Source organism: Solea solea, chromosome 19, assembly GCF_958295425.1.
Source record: "Solea solea chromosome 19, fSolSol10.1, whole genome shotgun sequence".
Taxonomy (NCBI): Eukaryota; Metazoa; Chordata; class Actinopteri; order Pleuronectiformes; family Soleidae; genus Solea; species Solea solea.
The window spans coordinates 18,399,988-18,416,451 of record NC_081152.1 but is presented as its reverse complement, the minus strand read 5'-3'; the positions used below and the strand labels follow the sequence as shown (position 1 = coordinate 18,416,451).

Sequence of the window (16,464 nt, the reverse complement as noted above, 5' to 3'; positions counted from 1 at the left end):
GGTGTGCTGGGTGAGAGTGGTCTGCTATGATTTTGTTGGCCTTTCTGATGAGTCTTGATGAGCAAAGTGATGTGAGTGAGGGAAGTCTGGCACAACCGATGATCTTAGAAGCTCTCCAGCCGAGTCTTATCTTGTGAGGTTGTGTGACCATACCAGACAAGCATGGAGATGACTATGATTTCAATTGTGAACTTATAGAAGTGGGTCATGCCTGTTCGACTAACCCTGAATTTTTTGAGCTACCGGAGGAAGTAGAGTCGCTGGTGGCACTTGCTGATTATAAGACTGGTATTGAGCTCCCATGATAGGGATTGATGGATGGAACTTAAAGGAGGTGACCCTCTCAACTGCCTCTCCATTGATGGAGAGAGGGAGGAGGGGGATGGTTTTCTTTCTGAAATCAACAACCAGCTCTTTAGTTTTAGAGATGTTAAGGATGAGGTTGTTCTTCTCACACCACCTTAGTAGCTCCTCTACTTCACTGCGGTAAACAGTTTCGATGTTATTGGTGATAAGACCTACCACAGATGTGTCATCTGCAAACCTAAATAACAGTACAGAGTCAGAGTATGAATGGCAAAAATGTGTGTATATAGAGTACAGAAGAGGTGATCAAACGCAGCCCTGGGGCGCACCAATGTTCAGGGACCTAACCAGTGAGACATGGTTGCCAATTTTTAGAGAGATTATCAGAGATTATCAATCACCGCATCACATATTTATTCAATCAAGGCTGAAAATGGCTTTATGCCTTGCTATAACAGATAATGTATGCTCTGGGGCCCTGAACTTCAGGCCCTACTGCCGAAACTGAAGTGTGTGGTGTACACGTGCATGCACACGTAGTAGTTCACCAGTCCACGACACTGCAGGCGCAGGGCTATCTCGGCTGTGTCCCACTGAGCAGAAACAGGAGGCAACGAAATATTCACACACAACTATAAAGTGTCTACAGAGGAAATTGCGTTCATCAAATGAAAACTGCAAACATTTCATTGGGGAGAAAGTTGAATTTATTATTAACTTGTGCTCAACAACATTTTTGAGACAGGAAAACTTACAAAAGCTTATAATCCTCCCCTGCACAGCAGCACCCTCTGGTGAGGCCGTGCCCCTAGTGCAAAGACGCCATTGCCAATAAGTAATATTCCTCCATCACAAAAGCTGCTTATGTTTCTGTCTCAAGCACAATAAAATAACCTTTTCAATAGTCGTCATGTTTGTTGATGCCTGCAACTTGAAACTCGACACTGCCCTCTACAGGAAGTATTGCGTAATGTCAATACTGAGACAAAAGACACATGGAGGTATGTAACGTTGCGTTCCAGTTGTCTTGGAATTTGGAATTTCCTGTTGAAGGAACATATCGCCCAACTCAGAAAGTCAGTGCAACCTCATAAACCCCAACATAGGATTCCAAAATGGCTGCCACTCAAGTCGTTAAATTGCTCTGCTACTTTTACTCTTAAACTCTTAAATTTGTAAAAAGTAAAAGTATGAACACAACGTAACAATGGGTATACGTGTAGGACTTTCGTCTTTTGGAACCGACCTTACCTGCATGTTTTAAAGCGAATGGCTGCAATTTTGAATATTTTTGCATGCTTTACATATTTGACGTATGCCCCCTTTAAAAGACAAACAGGAAGCCATTCACGCAAACAGAACGACTCTCACTTCAAAATAAAAGCACAGATCAAATGTTCAAACAATGATGGTTTAGAAACGGTAATGAACTAAAAATAATAATAATGATCAAGTTCATTACAAAAGATTCTTCGGTAGACTTTTTTGTAATGTCTGTGAAGAAGTTTAAAAGACAGTAGACTCGCCCCCTCGCGCGTGATGAAGTCATGTGACCACTCCGCAGCGTGACGTATCATCAGCTGACAGCTGTCGCAGAAGTCGAATCTTTCCGTCGACCTTCGTCTCGGTGAACCAGTCCCCTTTCAGCCGCAGAGCGCAGCTCCTGTCCACGCTATGGCGAGTCAGTCTCAGGGTATCCAGCAGCTGCTGCAGGCCGAGAAGAGAGCGGCCGAGAAGGTGGCGGAAGCCCGTAAACGTGAGTATGACAGGCGGCCTCGGGGTTCGCGGAGGCCCGTTAGCCTGTTAGCACCTCTTAGCGGCTGAGCAGCGCCCGGTGTGTCCCATTTGATTCTGACCAGATCCAAAGCGGACCCGGGTCTACAGTAGAACCAGCTCTGCTGTTAGTCTGATGGTCAGTGTTTATAAGACGTTATCACGAAGAAGAAGAAGAAAAAGAAGATGGCGTCTGGTTGTTCATTGACTCAAACTCTCGTTTCCTTCTCTTCAATTATTGATCATATTTGTTATTTTATTAAAGCTTAAGAGTGACCACATAATCATTGATTAATGTCAGTGTGTGCTTTAAATGTTTAATAAATGTCATTTGTTTTGGTTCCTCTTCTGATGTTGTGAACGTCACATGATCTCATCATGTGATCAAGACTCGGAATGAATGCAGATTAGTCAGAGGATTGAATCACAGGTGTGTACACACACACAGAGAGATGCTGGTTTTACGTCCTTTGTGAGGACACTATTAGACATAAAGCATTCCCTAGCCCCATAAAAGTACAAGTATGTTACCAGAAAATTACTTTGGTAGAAGTCACTTTTTATAATATTACTTAGTCAAGTATATGAAATTTACTGTACTTGCGTATCAAAGTCATTTCCTGATGGTGACTCAGTGGTAGGGAGAGTTGTCTTTCAACTGGAAGGCTGTGGGTTAAATTCCTGGTTCTGCTAGTCTGTGTCCTTGAGCAAGACACTTAACCTCATGCTGAAGCGTGTGAATGGGTGAAAACTGTCGTGTAAAGAAGCTCATGAGGACGAGAAATGCTCTATATCAGGGGTCTCAAACTCAAATGACCTGTGGGCCACTGACGGTCTCGTCTGGTTAGTCGGGGGGCCAGTCAAGTAAAAAAAAAAGGCCCAACTTTTTTGGGAAAAGCAACGGTTGCGGTGGACGTTATGAGCTCATATCAATATGTCGTATTAATTCCTTTTTTTTAAAATGTACTCTATTGCCTCGTGTGAGCTTTTCTGTCTTTTACTTCTGTCTTTTATCCATTATTCTGTACAGCACTTTGGTCCACTGTGTTTGTTTTAAAGTGCTTTACAAATAAAGTTGGATTGGATTGGATCATTTCAAAATATAAGTGGCTGTTTTAATATGCAACCATAAAAAAAACATATTTATGATGAAAAATTTTAAGTATTCATTTAAAAATAAAACATATAGAAATGACTCGTTACAAATTGATATTGTTTGGAGGGCCACATGAAATCGATTGGAGGGCCCCCGGGCCGCCACTTTGAGACCCCTGCTCTATATAAATACAGACCATAATACCAACTCTTCTTATTATTATTTTAGAAAGATAGGGGAACTATAGTGGAGTAAAAGATTCTAGAAATGTTAATAACAAATTAAAGTACAGTAACAAAGTATTTGTACTTTGTACAATGCTGTGTTTAGGGGGAAACGTTTTAAAACCGTTAAAAGAAAAACAAAGTACTGTTTCCATGTAGACAAGGCCCGAGTCTCTTTACCACTTCTGCCTCCCCTTGGAGCATTACGTAGATTAAAAAGTGTTACATTTAACTTGTAGAAACCATGTGAAAGTTTTTCCCCCCTACTGGTCCTGACAAAGTCAGTGTTTGTCAGAAAAGTTTCTAAAGAGGTTAAAAAATGTCAGCACAAACACACTGAGGCTTTGTTTAATTGTGTCTAACTTCCTGTGCGCCGTTTCCTCAGGTAAGAACCGGCGTCTGAAGCAGGCGAAGGAGGAAGCACAGGCTGAGATCGAGCAGTATCGTCTGCAGAGAGAGAAGGAGTTCAAGACCAAGGAGGCTGCTGTAAGTTTCCATCATTATGTGATGAATAATTACAGACTTCATCATAATAATAATAATAATAATAATAATAATTTAAAATACATCAAACCTCACATTTACCTTTAATCTATGAATATATTGTTAAAAAAAGAATCTTTTCTTTGCCCTTACCCCAACAGGCCCTTGGTTCCCATGGTAACAGTGCGGTGGAGGTCGACCGTGACACAGTGGAGCGGATGGGTCGTATCCAGGCGAGTTACCGCGGTAACCGGGAGGCGGTGCTGGGCGAGCTGCTGCGACGCGTCTGCGACATCCACCCGGAGTTCCACGCTAACTACCGCGTGGCTGGCTGAGGGGGGGCAGGGGGAGTGGCCATGAGGTACCTGGGAGGGTTCCAGATTGAAGGGGGGCGGAGCAAAACGGGAGACATGGATGTTGGCAACACGAGTGACCAAATACGAGACAAATATTTATTGTGGAAGCGTTTTCCTGTTCCGAGCTTAAATAAATGTTGTGTTACTGTGTTGATGTTTACAGATCTAAATATCAAAATTAATATTTGTTTGTTTGTTTTTGTTAAATCTTTAACACGTCACTGTATCTTTGTCAGGACAGAGAATCAAGCAACAGGTTTTACGTTAGATTCAAGACTTAAGTCGTACATGACATCATCTTAGACGAAGCTGACGAAGCTTGTGTGCGTGTGAAAATCCAATGTGACCCTGTGACTTCTTGTTGATGTTTGTGAAGTTAATGATGAAAATGGTGATTAAATGAAAACATAACATCAAGCTGACTGATGATTGGCTCAGACTGTGTAAAGATGCTCTTGTGATTGTTGGGGCCATGGAAAATGAGATTAGATTAGATAAACCTTGACTTAATTCATGATTAAATGCCGCTAAATCTAAAATATGAATGGAAAAGCAACAAAACAAGATGAAGGTGAGCATATAAAAGAGGACATATACACCTTTCACCACAGAAGGTAACATGAAAAAGTGCAGGGGCACATCATTATTGCACAGGTGAGTAACGATTTAATCTCTGTGTGTCTTGGCCTTGACACACAGTTTAAGTAATTAACACCTGTCAGAGCGTTGAAGAGGATTTTAACTGATGTGATCATAAATTTTCCACAAATAGAGTTCTGACTTAAGCTTCAATTATTCCCCTTTGTGCGTAAACCTGATAAACTGGAACTTTGTTGTTGTTTTTTTTCCCCACAGCTTTTAGAGACGTGAAGCAAAGGAATGTGTAAAAGAGTCAGTTTGTTTATAGGCTCCTCCCCCTCACCTTCTCACTGTCGTCCTTTTACCGTCATATTTCCTTCATACCGCTTCCTTGTTGACTTGACACCAAACCGAGTAGAGTAGAGCCGAGTAAAGCTAGAACTGGAAAAGCACCATATGGTTATTTAAAAATGTGTAATTATGAGGGGGGTGTCCCCCCTTTTCCATTCATCTCCCGCACGCCTCTCTACATCCCCCAGTCTGTCTCTCAGCTATCCACATGGTCACTGAGGACAAGATGTTCAGTGTAGTTTATCTAGATCTAGTGACCTGACAAACCTCTTACCATGGGGACCCAATTTTTAAAGATGAAATTAAGTCATATGTAATCTGAAAAAGACCCAGTCTCTGGGAATGACTTTGAGAATTCAGCTCTACTGAATGGAGAAACATGTTACACTTGTACGATTATTTTCTTTCCTTTTCTCTTTTCAATGCCCAGCCTTGTGATGTATGTACATGAAAAGCCGTCTTGGGACTCGCCGTTTGATCCCCACTGGTCCACATGTCCGAGCTCCTCCTATGCGTCCTGTCTACAAACGTTATAATGCAGCGCAGGAAGTGCCCCCTGGAATCAAAAGGAATGAGGATGTTGACTTCCAAGCCAAAACAGTCGCTGAGAACACATAAAATAGAAATCAATATTAGCAATAAGCAAATGCAGAGAATATTGGGACGTAGAAGACACAGGAGAACATCTATACAGTATTCATAAGAATGTAGGGACAAGAAGAAGACAGGGGCCGGAACTGAAAGGAAGAAACAGTCATAACACGCCTCAGGATAAGGCATACTGGACTAAATCACACAAATACTATAGTATTGAAACTAGTAGTATTTTTCTCATGTGACACAGCACATGCCTTCTGGTTTGAAGAAAGAATGCCATTACTCCCATTACTTCATTTTAAAGAGAGGACATAACACTTAGATTCATTTGGGGGAAAACAAGGCCGCTGAACTTCATTCATGTTGTTTTGTCAGTCTTATATAAAGTACCTTAAAGGGATACTTGAGTAAAAGAGTTTGGTAGAAGTTGAAGTCACTTTTTATAATATTACTGCTTATGTAAAAGTCTTAGGTATTTGACATTTGCTGTACTTATGTATCAAAAGTAATTTTCTGATGTAAAATGTACTCAAGTTCTAGAAGTAAGAGTATTTTAAAAAGTGAGTAGTAAGGATTAAGTGATGGTGGCTCAGTGGTACGGCAAGTTGTCTTTCAACTGAAAGGCTGTGGGTTCAATTTCTGGCTCTGCTAGTCTATGTGTCCTTGAGCAAGACACTTAATCCCATGTTGCAGCGTGTGAATGGATATTTGCTAGAAATACAAATAGCAAAGTACAGATACCTGAAATTTGTACTTGAGTATTTGTACTTTGTTACATTACAACACTGTGTTTTAGAATTGCAAAAATACAAATCCAAAAATATTAACTTTTGAAATGAGTCCAAGTTGTACATTAAGTCTTTAAAACGTATAAAATGAACTAAAACCCATATACTGTATGGTATTGTGGAAATTATTCTCGTGTACGTTGTTTGTTATGGTTTTTCTTTTACAATAAAAAATATAGTTTTGTTTCAGTCTCTCTGTAATAAGTCCATTGAGCCACACTCCATACCGGTAGGGGGCGGTAATGTAATCCTACAAGCTGGCTGCCAACCGCCATTGAAATCAAGAGAAGACGACGACGAAGAAGGAAGCGCTGCTGTCGTACAGACGCTGACGGTGAGGAGCTTCTTCTCTTCTCCACTCCTCTGTTTTCTCTCCTCCTTCGCTTTTTTGTGTTTTCTTGTAAAAAAAATAAATTAAAATTATTTTTCGTGTTTCGAAAGCAACTTGACGAGAAGAAGAAGCATTCCCGGAACATCTGCGGGTGAGTGAGCTCGGTGGTTTTACGTGACCTCTGCTGCTAACTTTTAGCACCTCACTTGCCAACGCATCAAAACCCAGACAGAGAAATGGACCGATTTAACGTTTGACTCCGACTGACCCGACGAGCTCAGGCTCTCACCCGAAGCGGTTTTCAGAACCAGACTGGGCCTGGAGTGTGTTCGGCTCGCGTATGGTTCTCTTGCAGCCTGATATGAATTGTGTTTATGTGTTTTTTTTTTTTTATGTAGCACTCTGACCATCAGCTGAGGAGGTTTAAGCCTTAAGTGCGCGCGCGCGTTCCCGCGACCACAGCAACCACATTAAAACATTTCTTTTTCTTTAGATTATTATTTGTTATAATACAACGTATATATGTCACTAATACACATGAACATCACTGGGTGAAATATTCAGAATATGTGTCACGTATTTACGTAAACTCACTGTAAATGTTAGAGACAAAGGCACCAACAACCGTGTCACGTTCAAAGTCCCTTTCTTCCCCACTATGATGTTCACTGTAGTTCTTATCTTGGTCTCCGTTTAACTTATCTTGTCTTTGGCCTCAACAATCAAACATTGTGACAGGGTCACTTTTATTCTTGAATCAAAATGACTCGATCAATCACTGAAAAGCCCCAGAGAGGCTAAATAACATTAGACATTCAACTGAGCACTTAAAAAAGTGTAAAAAAGTATCTTCCCATCATTTGCAAAAATGGAACGGAGACCAAATAAATAAACAGCGCCATGCTAATCTGCTTATTGACCAATGAATAACTGGAACCAATTTTTTCGTATACACACATCAAAGTCTGCACTGCTAAATCAATCATCAACTTTTGAGATTTTTAAAGAATTAAAACAATTCTTTTTTTTTAGTTAACGGTAAATATTTTCCTTTTTTTGCTCCATATAACAACTACATAATTTAAACGGAATCATTTTGGTTTGTGGATAAAACAAGACATTCAAGAACATCATTGTTTCCAGGTTTTGGGAACCAATGATCAATATTTTCAGACATTGAAGGCTGTCAAAAGTATACCTGACAATATATACAATCACAGAGACGGGATGAACCAAGCCAAGTGAAGATAAATGCTGATGCGCTAAAAGAAAAAACTTATGCAGATTCTCTTGAGCTCGTTTAGTAAAAGGTGCGATATTTTCAGTGCTTGGCCTGCAGAGCCTCAAACGTGCGACTGCATCACAAAAATGCTGACACTTAGTATGGCAGCTTTTCCTTTTCGTGTGATGTGATATCTCATAATTGCCAAGCCTCACAATGACCTCTAAAAACTGGATTACAAAACAATAAGAAGCAGTGAATCACGTTTAACAAGATTCTCTGCTGGGAGTTCATCTGATCAATAATCCCCAGTTAATCAATAATCAGCTGTACAACAGAAAATAAGAGGTAGTGAATTTACCTGTGGTCTAAAGGTGAGACCCGGATAGAACTTGATAACCTCCTGAGGTCTGATTCAGGTTTAGTCCTGTTGTGCTGTCCTCGGATTGGCTGATGAAGGTTCCTGTTATCTGCTTTTATTAGCCGTTAAACACAAGCTCATCTCCCTCTCCCGACACTATATGTAATTCTCGATCACCCCCTGCTCACTATACAGTTAAGGTGAGTGTGTGACTCAGCAAATTGGAGAAAGGATCATTGAGGTCAATGTGAGCCTAGGAATCAGGCGTCGTGGTCACATGACTCAGTGGGATGCCACCTCCATTGCGTTCCTTGTGTTCCTCCATCACTCCTGGGTTTTAATTTATTTTATTACCCCGACTGAGATTAAAATCTCTTTTACAGGAAACACCAGGGGGCAGGGCTGAGCGTACGTGCAGTTTCAGTCGTTTAAGATAATCAGTGTTATCGGGTTTAAGGTCACAGTAGTTAACCCGCATATAAAGTCATTAAAGAAAGAGAAAGGGACACACTGACCTGAGTGATGCTGACTCGCGCCGCTCGCGGCAACGTCCATTCTCACTGTTAATGTTAACGATGCTGTAATCTAATGATCCAGTGGCAAGACGCAAACGCAGAGCGCTCTGATTGGCTCTTTGGGTCTTCTGTAGCCTCAGGGCTCAGGCGGCCAATCGGATTACAGCAGGGCGTCTGCTCTGTGACGTCAGGCTGTTACAGCGGTTACTTCTTCGCTGCGTTGCTAACAGTTCAGTCTGAATCCCTGAGTGGACGAGTCGGCATCAGCGTAACTAAGGTAAGAAAACGAGAGAGCGTTTTTTTTTAGTTTTTTTTTTTTTTAAACAATGGTTTTCAGTGTATTTGCTTGCAGACGCTGCAAAACTCCAGAAAATGCTGAAAAATGTTGATCGGCGTTTACAAAACCTGGAACTGATTCCAATGTCTTGTTTTGTGCACAAACCAAATTTATTAATGATTTCCTTGTTATATGGAGCAAAGAATCTCATTTAAGAAGCTGAAAAGTCCAAATGCGTGTTTTAATTATTGGAAAAACACTCAAACCGACTATAATAGTTGACAATTAATTTAGTAAGCAATTATAATCGATCAATCGACTAATCGTTGCAGCCCTAATTCGCAATTTACGCCGTTCACCTAAGTAATTAAATCAGAACAAACCATTTAAACATGTGCTGCAGAGTTGTCCCATTGTCCTGAAACAGCAGCAGCAGGAGAAGCTTCACTGTAAACCAAAGTCATTGTTGCTGCTCACTCTCATATTTCTTACGGATCATCAACGTCACTGAATTGGATATGGGAACCTAAATATGATATACAGTGTATATATGTGAATAGAATGTGAATCTTTTTTAAAAAACAGGTTGAAGTGCAAACTACTGATATTTGTATCAGTATGGTTGTGATATCAGTTTTGTACCAGACACAATACCACAAAGGTATTGTAATGAGCCAGCCCTTATATATATTTCTGCTCTGTTGGTTCCTTCACTGTTCACCATACCATCTCTATTAAGTAACAAGAATACGATTTCTCTCACTATCATTAATATCAATATCATATTTTCGTCAGGCATCGCCATGAACCACCCAAACCCCAAAGTCCCGATCGGAACAACTGAATAACAATCGACATAAACCAAATTTCTTTCAGAATAAGCCGTATTGGACTAGAATATTGAGATCGCCGTGTTTACATGAAGCTTATTTATTCAAATAAGTCGTGTCCACGTATACAAAGCCACAGAGACTTTCTGGTTTTAAGTTTTCTTCAGTCTCACAGATGATCACAGTAAATTCAGCAGCTGTGATTTCACTAGCGATGGGGGGGTGCTGCTTGTTTGTGCTGATGCCATTTATTAGAGAACTTGCGTTAAACACAGAATTAGAATTGTTATTGTTATTGTTAAAATGGGTTTTTCCATCAAAATCTGTTATAAGACTTTGAGGAAACATCAGTAAATACCACTCTGTACACACTGTCCATAACGATTCTTACTCTTCGATGTCATACAGTGACATCACAACGCAGCTCAGAGTGACAGATTCACAGACTACACTAAAAAAGAACAAAGAAGGAAACAAACAAAAAGAGATGATATCTTTTCCTGTCACTCGCATGCAGCCGCAGGTAAAACAGGTCTTTCTGCTGACGTCAATAACTGAACATTGATGATGGCGAGAGCACACAACAGTAGCTTTTGGCAAACTGACACTACACAGAACTACAACTCGACAACAGAGCAAAAAACACTCAGTTTTGACTAATTCATGATCTTTTATGTTACTACGGTTACTGTAAAAAAAATATTTAACTATATTCGGAAACTGGTTGGGGGAAAAAGACAAAATGGGGGGGGTTGTGTCTTGCATTTAATTTAAATTCAGGTTCTATAAAGTGATGCTGGGTGCGGAAGGTGGGACCGGCTTTTCCGTAGAGGACTAACGTGAGTCGTTCTTGTTCTTTAGCTGCCACAGCATCATAAGAGATGGACCACAACCACGACCACCACATGGACCCTACCATGGCCACACCCACCACCGGTCATGACCACGGAGGAGGAGATCACGGAGGACACGGTGGCGGCGACAGTGGTGGACACATGATGGTGAGAGCAGCTGCATTCTTTTTGCTTTTCCATTAGGGATAGTTTTAATGTTTCAATGCTAACGCCAACTGTTGTTGTTGCCTAGATGATGAGCTTCTACTTTGGCTACAAAAACGTGGAGCTGCTGTTCAGCGGACTGCTCATCAACACTCCTGGAGGTCAGAGGTCAAACCGCAGACAGACATTCTTGAACCATGAGCTCATTCTGTAACTCTTGGCAATAACCCCGCCTCCTTCTCCTCCCGTACAACCAGAAATGGCCGGGGCGTGTATTGGTGTCTTCTTGCTGGCCATCCTGTATGAGGGGTTAAAGATTGGCCGCGAGGTTCTGCTGCGTCGCAGTCAAGTCAACGTGCGCTACAACTCGATGCCGCTCCCCGGGTCTGATGGGACAGTGCTGATGGAGACGCACAAAACTGTCGGGTAGGTGGCAAACGCGGACAATGCTAACGAAGGCCTTCACACGTTTTTTCTGTTTTCTGTCAGTAGAAATTGGTAGATTCATATTTAAACAAAATAATCACTTGTTCATGTCAGAGTGGATGGGGCGGAGCCTATTTTGAAAGTCAGAGTAAAGTCCAACCTCTCAAGAAGCAACAGGTAAATGTAAGAATCCTTGTTCATATCTTGGTCCGGGTTCTGGTTCTGTCTACTAGGGATGCACCAATGCTCAAACCGGTATTGTGTGTCAGTCTGATACGAGGCGCATGTACTCATATTTGCACAAGTACTTAATTACAGCCATTATTTTAGTTTGGCGAGCGTTTTGCGATCTTTTACAAGGGCATTCACCCTCTCACATTCACTTCCCCTTACTTAGTCGGGTCCCACACACACAGTGAGAGTGAAAGGGTGTCCCATGACGTGAAAACACGACCGTAACATCAGTGTTTTGTTTGTAAAACACACACTTTGACCAGTTTATAAGTTTATCTTTGACCAGCTGTTGGAGAGGAAGTGCTCCTCCTGGCTCATGTTTGCAAAGCAAAGCTACACAGTGAGATGGAAGATAAATGTAATATTATACAAAACCTGTTGGGTACTAATTAGCATAAATATTGGATGAAAACAAAACAAAATATTGGATGAAAATATGTTGAATTATATTAATTAAATTATTAGATTAATTGTTAGTATTGCACTGTAACTGTAAGTACGTACTTGATGTATCAGTTCTTGGTGAGGAGCTCCGGACGTCATGGGGGACTGACACGCCCATCTGGCAGGAAACGGCCTCTTCGCCAGCATAAAGGTTTTCATCATAAATGTGAAGAAGGTGGATAGATGTTGTGAACTGGGATGACAAAACATTATTCAGAGACAGGCTAACAGGAGGAGAACATTGGAGCTGAAGCTATGAAACGTGCTCACAGCGAGCGACGGGGGAACAAGCGCTAGCAACAGATTTTGTGGGTAACTCCTGTAAATTAAGGAACTATTTACATTACATTCCACTCTGTTATGATGAAAACTGCCGGTGAAGAGAAGAGTTTTCTGACATTGCCTGATTTATGTGTGTCTACTGTATATTATGGGATGAATTGCGTTCTTTTTGGCCAGTGGGCGTGTCAGAGGTTGGTTGGTTGAGGTTGGTTGGTTGGTTGTGACGTCAGGTCTGTTGGCAACAAGTAAAAAAATGAAAGTGATGTCGGTGAATCCCTACTGTTAAACTATTTGATCTGTGGGTGTCTGACTGTTTCGTCTCTATTATTATTATTATTATTATTATTAATAATAATAATAATAATAATAATAATAATAATAATTATAACAACAACAACAACAACAACAACAATTACTATTATTTTATAACTCACTTCATTTTCTGAATTTTAATCTTTACAGTTTTCAGTTTTTTTCTCCCATATTTGTTTTTCCACTGTGTTGACGTCACATAATATCGGCTCAGCTCACTTGGAACCTCGTCAGAGCAGGTACCATTTAAAAAAAAAAAAAAAAAAAAAGCATGAGGTACCAAGTACTGAGCCTGAGGGGAAAAACAAAAATAAAATGCGTAGAGTCGAGCCATGCTGAGCCATGCTAGAACTGCAAAGTGGAAGAGCACGATAAGAGATGTGTGCAGAACAGGGGAAGCTCATTTTAGGCCATTTTAGGTTATTTTACATAAATTCTGCAAAAGAATACCTAGAAAAACGAAAAGCGCTAACTATGTAAAACTGAAATGCTATAATATTGCTTTTATTTAGAGTGTGTGTATATATATATATACAAATGAAAATGGTCTCTATCATCCAGCAAATAACACGCAGTGGGCGGCTGTTTGTCTACAGACATCCATCGCAAAATCCACACAGGACTGAGGCAGAAAAGGCTCCGCTGTCGTGTATGTTTCTGCAACGATGTCAATAAAACTGGTTCCGCCAATCGTCAGGCAGAAGCCCAGTGTCCACGCTCCTGCCCACTGCTCCATTTACTCCCAGAGAAGCTGAACTTCCGTGGAAGTGACGTTTTTGTCGCTTTTGTCCAAACACTGCCAAGGTCAACACAGTGACAAAAACCTATTCTGTGCCATCCCATAGAGAACAGTTGAAGTTTAGCTTCAAGTGGTTTTAATGCGGTGGCTGCTATCTGAAATACAAAATGAACTAGTGACACGTTCTAATCTGAGCACACGTTTAGTATTGAAATGTAAATACAACGCAGTACATATTTGACGAGATTTTAGAGGAGCTTCACTTACCGCGTTAGAGGAATCACCGCGGCTGTGCAGAACTTTAACACGTCCCCTCTGTTGTCTTCTCAGGCAGCGGCTGCTCAGCCCCAGCCACTTCCTGCAGACCCTGCTGCACATCATCCAGGTGGTCGTGAGCTACTTCCTGATGCTCGTCTTCATGACCTACAACGGTTACCTCTGCATCGCCGTGGCAGCCGGAGCCGGCATGGGCTACTTCCTGTTCAGCTGGAGGAGAGCGGTGGTCGTCGACATCACCGAACACTGTCATTAGCAAACATGAGAGAGCGAGAGTGGGGGGAGCATTGACGGGTTTCATTTCTGCTGATCACAATCGATAACAAACAACTGCGTGTGACACACTCACTACTGCCCTCCAGAGGCGGCGGTGGTGGTGTTTCAGGTAGCACTTGAAAATAACAAGAAACTAATTATTCAGTATCCATGGTAACACTGACTTATTAACATTAGATTAGTGTGCACATTAACCAACACACCATTAACCAACACATTTGGCCAGTAAACATCCTTCTTTTGCTACACACAAAATCACACATTGTTATGGTTTTGCCTGATGTTTTTTTGTTATTTTCTTCACACTTTCTAGTGGTTGAGCCAGCCAATCAGAGCTTGAACTGGCCAATCCTCCTCCTGTCCTTAATTCCTCCTTTTTTGTGCCATGACAACTAGAAGGTTAGCCGTAGCTGCTGCTAGTCAAAGTAGACAAATCTTACATACACTAATCTGTTCGTTAGCGTTGTTAGCAGCTCGCCAAATGAGCCATCAATCACAACATGGTATTTAAGCAGAGTTTAATTTATGAATGACACACACGTTATATACCTTTATACATCAATTTTAGATTCTTTTGATTTAACTGCAATTGTTAAAATCGTTTTTTTGGTTTGTTTGTTTGTTTTAATTGGAAAAATCACGAATCATGTGGTGCTTCTGTGAATTCATCCACAGACCTGAAACTATAAAATTACTTGTTTACACGACACATTTTTTTTTTTTTAAATATTCTTTTAAAAAAATCATCAGTTCACGTTGTTTCTGAGAACTGTCCTCTCTGAGTTCAGGTTTTGTTTTTTGCTTTTTTAAAGTATAAAGAGATTGAAAAAAGATTAATGAAAGTCACAGAGTCTAGTCTTCTGTGTTTTCTCCCCCCTGGGCCTTAAACGCCATACCGTCTTGCCTTAAAGTGGCAATGATTGGAAATGCCACGGTGTACACTGGTGACCTTTACTGACTGACGCCAAACTGTCATCCTCGTATGTCTTGTCCACGTTTGTCATAGTTGTGATTCACACCGGAGGTAGCCGGAGTTTACTTAATGGACCAACAGTACAGTACATCGTGTCCCACTCACCTTTGTCTAGGTGCTGTCAGTGTTTGTGGTGCGTTCAGAGCGAGTCTATAAATCTTGAGTTGTATGATTCAAACACGATGAAGGAAACTTTTATCTGGAAGTTGTTTAATTGTGTCATAAATGCTGTAATAAAAAAAAAGAATAAAGTTTAAGAGGAAGTCATTGTCGGCTTTTTTTTTTCAATCAGAATCTTCAAAACAAAACTTCCTGTTTGTTTAAATCTATTTAAAAATGTTTATATGTGTGTAAATCTTTCTGTCAAATGAGCAAATATTTTAGGATGCAGATATTTATAAGCAAACCACAGATTCAGAACCACAATTGTCCTCAAAAATAACATACTTCAGGGGTTTCTCCTGAAGTATGAAATGTCCTGGCCAGAACTAACTTTGTTCTTGTTCTTGCCACCTCGAGAGAAATAACACATTCTCTGTCCTACTGAGTGTGTACAGGCCTTAACAGAGTTTGTAGAATTTTTTTTTTAACATGTTAAATAAATGTAAATATCTTTAGTTAAACAGTATATAAATACTGTACCTGTCTGTGTGTGTGTGTTGGTTTTTCTCCGGACTCTCTGGGTTCCTCCCACAGTCCAAAAACATGCAGTTTTGAGGATTAGGCAAATTGGACACTCTAAATTGACAGTGAGTGTGAGAGTGGACGGTTGTTTGTGTCCCTGCCTTTCACCCTGTGTCAGCTGTGACTGGCACCAGCAAACCTGTGAAGGATAAAGTGATAGAAGATGAATGACTGATATAAATAGTGTGATGTTCATTATCACCACACTCAGTGTTTCACTTTGAATGAAAGTGCAAATTAATACTAAGCCACTAGCAAACCATAATTTTTTATTTGTACCAATAATAGTCAAGCACAGGTGACTCCAAGGTGGGAGGGGAGAGGCCCCCAAAATGTAGATTCTGCTTAGGGTCCCGTAAAGGCTTGGGTGGCATCTTTGGCAGTGTTCAGATGATAAATGTGACCGATGTGTCACTTCTGTTCTGTCTCACATGGAGAAATGAGTTGGAACAGATGTCACCCTCATCTTCCTTTGATCTATGTTCAGATTACAGCAGCAACACACTTGAATGCTCTTTGTTGAAAGAACACACCGGTGTGTGTGCAGTGTTCACTTTTACTTTCTCAGGATAATAAAAGCAGGAAATGTCTCTGTTTCACTCACATGTGTGTTGACAGGTTTCAAACTTGGCACCAGTGTGTGCAGGAAACACTTTGACATTGTTTGGATAAGAAATGCAAGGGGACATTGAACAGGTACTACACTACAATAATAATTGGTTACATTTAAA

The 16,464-nt window shown here is 40.8% G+C and overlaps 2 protein-coding genes and 1 long non-coding RNA gene across 8 annotated transcripts; 2 read left to right on the top strand and 1 right to left on the bottom strand.

Annotated features, from left to right (window-relative positions):
• Window positions 1-1,868: 1,868 nt before the first annotated feature.
• atp6v1g1 (ATPase H+ transporting V1 subunit G1) lies at window positions 1,869-4,545 on the top strand. Its single transcript, XM_058617087.1, has 3 exons — window positions 1,869-2,062; window positions 3,785-3,885; window positions 4,044-4,545. The coding sequence occupies exons 1-3, from the start codon at window positions 1,981-1,983 to the stop codon at window positions 4,215-4,217; spliced, it is 357 nt and encodes a 118-aa protein (XP_058473070.1). The 5' UTR covers window positions 1,869-1,980; the 3' UTR covers window positions 4,218-4,545.
• On the bottom strand, window positions 4,110-13,904 carry LOC131446093 (uncharacterized). 2 transcript variants are annotated; one of them, XR_009233887.1, is made up of 4 exons: window positions 13,792-13,904; window positions 12,252-12,705; window positions 5,161-5,724; window positions 4,110-4,247 (listed from the first exon to the last, which is right to left on the bottom strand). It is a non-coding gene; the product is annotated as an uncharacterized LOC131446093 (long non-coding RNA). The 2 variants fall into 2 exon arrangements; XR_009233886.1 differs by lacking the exon at window positions 13,792-13,904 and having other exon boundaries at window positions 12,252-13,393.
• slc31a1 (solute carrier family 31 member 1) lies at window positions 6,813-15,312 on the top strand. Of its 5 annotated transcripts, XM_058617082.1 has the most exons (7): window positions 6,828-6,887; window positions 6,995-7,035; window positions 10,951-11,090; window positions 11,176-11,248; window positions 11,345-11,513; window positions 11,628-11,690; window positions 13,855-15,312. In XM_058617082.1, exons 3-7 carry the CDS (start codon window positions 10,971-10,973, stop codon window positions 14,054-14,056), a joined length of 627 nt encoding a protein of 208 aa, XP_058473065.1. In that variant the 5' UTR covers window positions 6,828-6,887; window positions 6,995-7,035; window positions 10,951-10,970; the 3' UTR covers window positions 14,057-15,312. The 5 variants fall into 5 exon arrangements, with proteins under 5 accessions (XP_058473068.1, XP_058473065.1, XP_058473064.1 ...); XM_058617085.1 differs by lacking the exon at window positions 6,995-7,035 and having other exon boundaries at window positions 6,813-6,887; XM_058617081.1 differs by lacking the exon at window positions 6,828-6,887 and having other exon boundaries at window positions 6,894-7,035.
• The last annotated feature ends 1,152 nt before the right edge of the window (window positions 15,313-16,464 follow it).

Excerpts from the sequence above, each read along its gene's own strand:
- atp6v1g1 (XM_058617087.1), top strand. The coding sequence starts at position 1,981 with ATGGCGAGTCAGTCTCAGGGTATCCAGCAGCTGCTGCAGGCCGAGAAG. Across the intron at positions 2,063-3,784 it reads GGTGGCGGAAGCCCGTAAAC|GTAAGAACCGGCGTCTGAAG; the intron begins GTGAGTATGACA and ends CCGTTTCCTCAG. Across the intron at positions 3,886-4,043 it reads TCAAGACCAAGGAGGCTGCT|GCCCTTGGTTCCCATGGTAA; the intron begins GTAAGTTTCCAT and ends TTACCCCAACAG.
- slc31a1 (XM_058617085.1), top strand. The coding sequence starts at position 10,971 with ATGGACCACAACCACGACCACCACATGGACCCTACCATGGCCACACCC. Across the intron at positions 11,091-11,175 it reads ACAGTGGTGGACACATGATG|ATGATGAGCTTCTACTTTGG; the intron begins GTGAGAGCAGCT and ends GTTGTTGCCTAG. Across the intron at positions 11,249-11,344 it reads GCTCATCAACACTCCTGGAG|AAATGGCCGGGGCGTGTATT; the intron begins GTCAGAGGTCAA and ends CCGTACAACCAG.